This window comes from the organism of the source record quoted next, unplaced genomic scaffold (genome assembly GCF_019419815.1).
Source record: "Pyrus x bretschneideri cultivar Hongxiangsu unplaced genomic scaffold, Pyrus_bretschneideri_v1 Contig24, whole genome shotgun sequence".
Classification (NCBI taxonomy): Eukaryota; Viridiplantae; Streptophyta; class Magnoliopsida; order Rosales; family Rosaceae; genus Pyrus; species Pyrus x bretschneideri.
Window position 1 is genome coordinate 3,571,848 of NW_025999546.1, and position 8,289 is coordinate 3,580,136.

General features: G+C 37.9%; 1 protein-coding gene across 4 annotated transcripts; it reads right to left on the reverse strand.

Moving 5' to 3' along the window:
• On the reverse strand, positions 1 to 8,000 carry LOC103952095 (retinoblastoma-related protein). 4 transcript variants are annotated; one of them, XM_009363623.3, is made up of 19 exons: positions 7,836 to 8,000; positions 7,204 to 7,333; positions 6,910 to 7,014; positions 6,633 to 6,775; positions 6,429 to 6,525; positions 6,262 to 6,308; positions 5,150 to 5,348; positions 4,834 to 4,900; positions 4,484 to 4,663; positions 4,186 to 4,379; positions 3,179 to 4,049; positions 2,799 to 2,961; positions 2,620 to 2,692; positions 2,241 to 2,417; positions 2,037 to 2,156; positions 1,813 to 1,960; positions 1,591 to 1,703; positions 457 to 572; positions 1 to 370 (listed from the first exon to the last, which is right to left on the reverse strand). In XM_009363623.3, exons 2-19 carry the CDS (start codon positions 7,324 to 7,326, stop codon positions 220 to 222), a joined length of 3,087 nt encoding a protein of 1,028 aa, XP_009361898.2. In that variant the 5' UTR covers positions 7,327 to 7,333; positions 7,836 to 8,000; the 3' UTR covers positions 1 to 219. The 4 variants fall into 4 exon arrangements, with proteins under 4 accessions (XP_009361898.2, XP_009361897.2, XP_009361896.2 ...); XM_009363622.3 differs by having other exon boundaries at positions 7,204 to 7,337; XM_009363621.3 differs by having other exon boundaries at positions 7,204 to 7,337; positions 7,799 to 8,000.
• Positions 8,001 to 8,289: the final 289 nt, after the last annotated feature.

The following is an 8,289-nucleotide window of genomic DNA, read 5'->3' on the forward strand; positions in this document are numbered from 1 at the left end:
TGAAAGAAGACAAAAGGGGAGAAATTTTATTAGAATTAGCAACTTTCCTACCTAGCATACATCATCAGCATATGGAAAAGGAAGGGAGCCTGCGGCGGCCATTCTACATAACTCCGGCCGCTCATTCAGAGCCCCATGTCATAGACGGAAAATTGTATAGAATAACTATGGAGAATCAAGGACTAGATTTACATACAGGAAAACTATACAGCCGTTGGATCATGAGTCAGGTTGCTCAGTTTTCACTGGAGCACCGGATGAGGATGCACAACTCCCATTTTGAAGGTACAGGCTGTTGGCCACCATCGAATCACTGACCAGGCCTACATCAACGCTGTCGAAGTTGAGAGTGCCTCTGAGCTTTCGGGTACTGAAAAAGGAAATTAATGCATCAGAGGAACCATTTATTTAGTAACAGTTTACCTTGGTTATTTCATCCATAAACTAAAAGCATACCCGTTCAAGCGGTTGTTGATGGCAGTGAGATCTTTCGAAGGGCTCTGATAAGCATGAGTACTCTCCCCAACACAAGCATAATAGCTTTTTGAGCTATGTGAGATCAAAGCATCCATCTGTGAACGGTTCGGAATCAGATTCACAGTTCAGGACTCGAAATCAAGAATTTTCTTTGCAGAAATTTCATTAAACGTAATGCAAATGCATTGAGAGAATCTCAATGTTACTACATTATCATGATCCCAAGAACTTGAAGACTAGCCAAAGGATAGACATGATAGTATCTTCGGCTAACAAAACAACACATATTTGCCTGTGTTAAACGATTGGCTACCATGTCACATGGAACCATTAGCTCAGTAAAGCAACATGGTCCATGAAGTACGTATATAGTATCCTGGAACTCTTGAAATTAAGTATGTTGACGTTATATTGAATACTTGGAAGATAGACACACCTCTAATGAAAACATATATGAGACTACACTTTCACTGAGATGCAGATAGTTGACAACTTGACGTACATCTGATATCTCAACTCAAATTATTTCTTTCACTACTAAGCTCAATTTGTATACAAATGGTATGACAATGAAAAAATGGAATTAAAAAATATTGAAATGATTTCATTTGCATCACTTCAATCAATCTCTATATTGCATTCCGAAGTGGAAAAATGAAACTGAACAATCCTTGGTCTTGGCCAAATTGCGAGTCCTAAGACTTAAGCCAGATGCTCATAAAGTATGATCAAAGTGAGAATTCAGGTATACACTATATAGCAAAATCCTAAGAAACACCGAACGCTTTGAGCCAAAAACAACATAATAGACTTTCCCCTTAATAAACCCAGGGCTTTGAGGTTTCTTAAACGAAAAGGAACAAGAGGCCAACACATCAAATGTTCACCCAAAAAAAGGGCATAATAGAACCGCAAAGTTGACCCATCAAAGACTTGAGATTCAAGATTCCAGTAATATAAAACTAGTTATGTTAAATAAGTTGCAGATTAAAACATATTGAAGTTAACGTAACTTTGTGTTGAACATGAAAGATGACCTCTTTTATTCTAAGAGGCAACATCTGTGAAATAGAAAAATGGAACTGCCACAACTCTGGAAAACCAAACAAGTACCTTAGATGATCGCAATGGAGAGACATAAACATTGTGCGCTGCAGAAACTTTCTTTGGTGACATATCAGGAAGACTTGGAAAAGTAGATACTTTAGGTGATCCCGGGCATGGAGCTAATTGGCCAGTAAAACAAGATGAACTTATTAGGGAATGGTAAAAATGATTCTCCCCAAAGAAAAAGGAAATACATTTAGGCAGTTACACATACGTTTTAACACATACCATCATTATTATTGTTAACTTCAGGAACCATGTTAGCTCTTGTAGTTGTTGTAACAGCAGGTCCAAGCTCAACTAGCAGGGTCTTCACAGAAGGTATGAATATTTCATTGTAAAATGTTATGATATCCACGTGTTCCTGTGCGGGCCTCTGTAACCAAAATATAAGAAAGGTTAGGATTTATCAAGAAAAACTAGCAGTCAAGAGTAAATATTAGGTGTAGTACCCCATTACGGCGTGCTGAAGGCCACTCAACAAACACGCTTCGAAAAACTTGCGGTTTACATTGTGGTTGCTTTCTGTAGTTGTATATGATTTCCCTAAATGTTAGATTTAGTTGAGAAATCTGCAACCAGAAAACAGTATCGAGTAAGAAAAGAAGAAAAATATTTCACAGCATTGCATAAAACTGTCAAAAGTAATATCACACCTTTGAAACTCCATAAAAACAACAAAGGATAATCTGGTCAATATGGCGGTTAAAAAAGAGAGATGTCCGCTGAACAAGTATTTGTTGAAAGAGACGATAAACATTCTCTCTTATCTGCTGAGACAGTTGCATTCTTTCAACCATACCATTGATTCTGACAGCTGCCAGCTTGATTATCTAGATAAAGAAATTTATGGTTAAGCAAAGGATAAATCCTAATAAGGCACAGCTATGAGGTCATGTGGCTATACACACCAAATAAACAGTTATTAGTATAAACTACAGTCTACAACACAAGTCCTCTCCAATCAAAAAGATTTTTCTATGACTATTTACAGGAAAAATATATTGAGAACTAAATTCTTGGACCGCCTCGCACCTTGCTAAAGAAAATACTAATTCCAGTTTCTGCACACGTTTCCCCTCCGCCTCCTGGGTTTGGTCGAGTTGGACTGCACACATGAATTTCAGAAGTATATTACAATTAAGAGAACAAATGAGTCAGTAAGTTGCTACAAGAAATTAGATTTATTAGTTCCTCGGACTGGTGACTGATACCTGGCAAATGCAGATTGTAAAGGAGGCGGTGGCAGCTTTGACTTAAGGTTACTTAACGCCAGAGCACGATCCTTCACAGGAGATGTAAAGGAATTCCGCTCCAGCAATATACTCCTATAATCTGTGCAGGATCTCTTTGGAGACCTGATATCTCCATTCTGGCCTGAAAAAACAACAATGAAAAAATCAAATCACCACTTCAGCACATTACTGTATCATCTACCACGAAGTGGATAGAAATCCATTTCCATGTACTTGTAAGACCCACATAAAACTGAAGGACCAAACTACAACTTCATATTCGAGAAGATATATATATATATATATATATATATATATATATAGTGTGTGTGTGTGTGTGTGTGTGTGTGAATAAATACCTGGTGAAGTCTCATGCTTCTGTAAAGAAGGTACTGGAGGCAACCCTCCACAAGGGAAGTTAATATTCATGGCAATTGCATCCAAAGATGGCATGGGCTCTGCTAATAGCCCAAGACGATTTATTTCTGCTGAGAGGGCAGGTCTTGCAACAGTTAAAGAATTGTACATCGAGGAACCCTTCTCCCAAACCATGCTCTCCAAAAGTCGTTCTTCCAATGAATTCAGATGTCTTCTTAATTCTCTTGGGAGAGATTCCTCATGTCTAATGAAACTCTCTATCACCTTGCTAAGATCAAAAGCGGTAATACCCGTCCTCACTAATACTGCTGGAAACAACATTGTGACAGTCTTATGTGTTGCCAGGACTAACTCTCCAGAGCAGGCTAACATGCATCTGTGGAACCTCTCATTGGTTAACAAGGAGGTCAAATTAGTTGCATGCAGTACTTGAGCCTCTGCTCTGCACATTGCCTCCAAAACTCTGTAGTAAAGTTTGAGTGCTTCCAATCTTCGTTGCTCTGACCAGATGTTGTCCATGAGGTTAGCACCTTGCAGGCTACCACTTACACATCGCTCTCCCAATGCACTACATGGAAATATGGCCTCCAATATAATTTGTGCCCTACGTATCACATCAGTAGTAACATCCCTATCACACAATGCTAGGAACCCCTCCAGCTCAGCTGAGGGTTGTGAAGGAAGCGGAGAAATAAAGGTCCGAAGCCACTTTGCAGTTGTCATTGCAGTACTCACAGGTGTAGCCACCATCTTTGAATTAGCACCACCACTGACATTAGATGCAGGAGAGCGATGGGGAGAGAGTGGACTTATAATTGTCTTTGTTGGGGAGGCCATGGAATCAAATTTCCTCTAACACAATAGAATATATGAAACTATCAACCAACTCCTCTACACAAAAATGTAGGCGACGGGGAAAAAGAAAAGGGAAAAGAATTTAAAATGCCACAAGTATGGTCCTGAATAGTGGAATTTATTAAAAGCATACCTTCACACCGGCTACACTCATGGATCCTCCTGAAAAGCTCCATGAACCAATTAAGCTATCGTCCTCGTTGATGAAGACTCTCTCATCAACTTCTCCCTTATTCCTAATTGCATCATCGTAATCTTTTTCTAGAATCTCTAAACTGGACAACAAAGATGGTTCCTCCATAAGACCTTCAAAGTACGTCAAACCATCTGCATTCACAGGATCATATCTCAGAATCATGAAAATTTCATACAAAACATCTTTTGAGTTTTGAATCAAATCATTGTATATAGCAGAAACTTTTCATACAAACCTGGATCCATATTCTCTAGATTTTCCGTTTTATAATCAGACGCCGAAATGGGCTTCTTCTTCAAAATTTCTGCTATTAAACCGTTAGCCATTTCCATTGTTTTTCTCAACTCATCTTCTGAGGTGTCATAAGTGTTGCAGAGGCATGCAAGCAGGTCCACACCTTTGCTGCCTTTCCTCGCTGAATCAGACACTAATCAAATCAGCTCCGATAAAATGCCAAAATGAAAGAAGAAGATAGGGGAAACAAATCGGTGAAATTATCAAAAGCAGAAGAAAGTTTCAAAAATTGAATATCCCTCCTTGAAAATGAAAGGGAAATTATTATATGCAACGTGGTGAAAATATTACCAAAGCGTGTTGAATCATGGATGCTGAACTTTCTGAAGCGAACAGGGACATGAATTATTAAAATTCCCTGTACCAAGGAAACTCAGCAAGTAAGAAAAACCACATGTTCAAGTATGAAGTCAAAAAGGAGGTATGTATATGGGTAGGAATATTACATAATACATATACACAATTTTTTCACACTTCTTCTAGGAACCTATTTCTTGTTTACTTAAAACGGAAATCCATTCATTTCATATTATGTTGGATATTTCAAGTAACTGATTGCCATCCTAGTATCACATACTAGCATAAGTAATACAGAAATGCAACTGACCAATATTGCAACCAAGCCGTTTGTGCAAGTCACCAGGTCTTTAAATCGGCTGAATACGTGTACACGAAGGGCCAAAAACAGCAACCATCCAAAACGATGATACTCAGACACATAACCAGTTCCACTGGCAACAGTTGACTGCTTGTCAGCAGTTGTATCACTTGTCAAGAATAACTCCCGATATGCACGTTTGTAGTACCTTGTAGCATTAAATTGTTAGAATAGGACTCTACTAGCTTAAAACCTCTCAAATAAATAAACCATATCTGTTACACATACTATAAAACTCCAGCATAACTTCCACATAAAATAGTGCAGTACCAAATATAGTCCCTTGGAATCCAATGGACTTGATTATGAATCGCATATCATCTCAATGCGATTAATAATCTAGCTAGTCTGAACTAAAATGGTAATCAAACTAAGGAAAGTTTTCAGTCATATAATGTTGTTTTTATACTAAAGGTCAGTGCGAATCATGAAAAGAAAAAAGAAAAGGATTTCCACAGACTGCATGGTTCTACAATGCCCTTGTAACATTTAGATGTGAGAGCAGGGAAAGCCACCCATGTAGGTGCTTCATGATTTCAGTTCTACAATGCCCTCACACGTTTATACTATACAATCACCAATGGGGTGTTTAATGACGTACAACAGGTTTCAGCCATGTAGTCAACTATCCTAAAGATACATTAGAAACACTGCTTTGGCATATTTTTCTTTAACATAAGCATAGTATTTCACAACATAACATCACCAGGTGTTATTTTAACATAATAAAGAAGGATTTTCAATACATGATAAGGATAAGATACAACAAATTATGCCTATTTAGTAAACCTCTTCCCTTTCTTTTTCTAATCAACGTTATTAATCTATTCCAAGCCATAGCACCCCTGTGACCCAATCCCATTACATTTTTCTACGTCAAGCCACTACTATCAATTTCAAAATCTGGCATCACCAGACATGCACCACTGTTTACTTAGTTTCATCCTAACTATAGATAGCTCACACATGATAAGGCAACCTTTTAAGTGAAAGAGAAGAAATTCTAAAACCATCAGATGATATTAATATCAGGCATAATGGCGCAAAAGAAAGAAACTCACTTGCTTAACGAGCTCAAGTACACAAAATTTGCCTGCAGCTCTTTTGCCTGAAAAATTAAGAACTCAAATCATGAGCACTGGATCGAGTAACTCCAAGAAAACAGAATGCTGAAAAACATAAAAACATGGCTAATTTCAAGCATAGACTATCTCTGGAAAATTAATACCTCAAGTTTGTTCTCCCAATCTACACCATAAATATTACTTAAAATTGAACCAGCTTTAACAACAAACTGAGGAAGCTCCTTGAAAAAATCTACGATGCTGTAAAACACCCCCGAAAAGAAGAAAAGAAAAAAATTAGATGACAAGAATTCATGAGCAGCTAATTATAAGCTAAAGGAAAGAAAGCAGAATGGGAAACAACGTACTTCAACTTTGCAGCTCTCAAAATTTGGAAGAGAGAAAATCCATTATCATCAGAACTCTTCTGTGAATTATCCGAATTCTTGTCATTCAATGTTTTTACAGAGTACAAAACAAAGGCAAACCAGAATCGTTCTGCTTCTTCAGGCTGTACATAGAAATGCATTTAAGTTTAGCCAAATCCAGATTAAAGCAAGTGTTCCAGCAAAGATATCACCTCAGACCTTATTTCAACATAACATTACTAATATGACTATAGAATGGACAAACAATAACACATACTGTTCCGTTGCCAATAGCTGACGCATTTGATATCAACAGATGTTTGGTTTCTTTGAACAGCTTTGCAGCTTCCGCATAAGAGTTCTCGTCCAATGATAATACATTCTGTAATCAGAACCATGTAAATTCAGAGAAACTAAAATTAAGAAACGGCAACATAAACAAAACAGAAATTCAAAATGTAAATGGAAGTACAGTTTACAAACTAAACTTTACAAACAAAATGACATTTACAATAAGAAAGAACAAAACGATAAATTCGATCACAGTCCAAATGGGGCAAAAAGTGGCAACCTTGCACAAATCAGTAAATCGATCTTGGACGGGACCAGAATCGCTGCTTTCGGAATTTGAATTGTTGGAAGCTGAAACTTCAGGCTTAGTATCTTCCATCTTCACCATAGCAGGTGGACTCATCTGAACCCTAGCTGAACCAAACCAAATCAAAATTACCAAAATTAACTAACCGTTAATTTCTATAAATCATACCTCAAAAGTTTAAATAAAACAAAATCGAAGGGTTTTACATGGATTTGCGAATGCAAGAATTTGAATTTCCAAAAACCCACTACTGTAAAAACCCCAAAATCCAGAGATTTAGTACCCAAAAAATAACGAAAATTTCCAAAATCCAGAACTCAAATTCTCACTGTACGTTTACCAACTGCTGTAATTGATCTCTTCAGTTACTCGAGCTAATTTTCGCTCCAAAAATCAATGAATTTACTTCGCAGAGAAGTCAATTGAGCTTAAAAAATAAAATAAAAAAATTAATTTTGAAAAATAAATAGTCACCAACCATCGACAAGCACAAAAAGTGTGACAAAAAAGAAAAAGAAAACCCAAAACTTGCAGCTTTAATGAAAATTAAAGTAAGAAAAAAGCATACGAATTTTCATTTGGAGGCGAAACCCGCAGAGATCTACCTATCTGATATCGTAGTCGGAGCTCTCGGAGAGCAGCAGATCTGCCAATGTTACCCAAAACGACAGCGTTCTCTGACGCCGAAGCTCTCTCTCTCTCTCTCTTCTTCTTCTCTCTTTCTGTGATTGTGGAACCCTATCTCTCTCTCTCTCTCTCTCTCTCTCTCTCTCTCTCTTCCCTTCTCTCTCTCTAAATTTGTTTGGTTTTCAGGCCTCTTTTTGGGCGCGCGGGAAAAATAACATAGCATCCCATCGTGACTCCCATACATACATGCATCTGTGGCCAATGGCAATGGGACACGTCGTCAGGGTTAGGTGTTTTTTACCGCCAAAATTTCTCACCGTTACGACTGACGAGATTCGCTGGGCGAAATGTCATGATTCGCTTTTCGGCCGTTACGGCCTGAGTGACGGAAGGGTAGGACTGTTTGGGGGTATTTTAGTCCCGTCGTCCATC

Bases quoted from the DNA above. Each gene is read 5' to 3' on its own strand.
- LOC103952095 (XM_009363621.3), bottom strand. The intron at 2,962-3,178 runs GTATTTATTCAC...TTGTTTTTTCAG, and splicing joins GAAGCATGAGACTTCACCAG to GCCAGAATGGAGATATCAGG. The intron at 2,693-2,798 runs GTATCAGTCACC...TCATGTGTGCAG, and splicing joins TTACAATCTGCATTTGCCAG to TCCAACTCGACCAAACCCAG.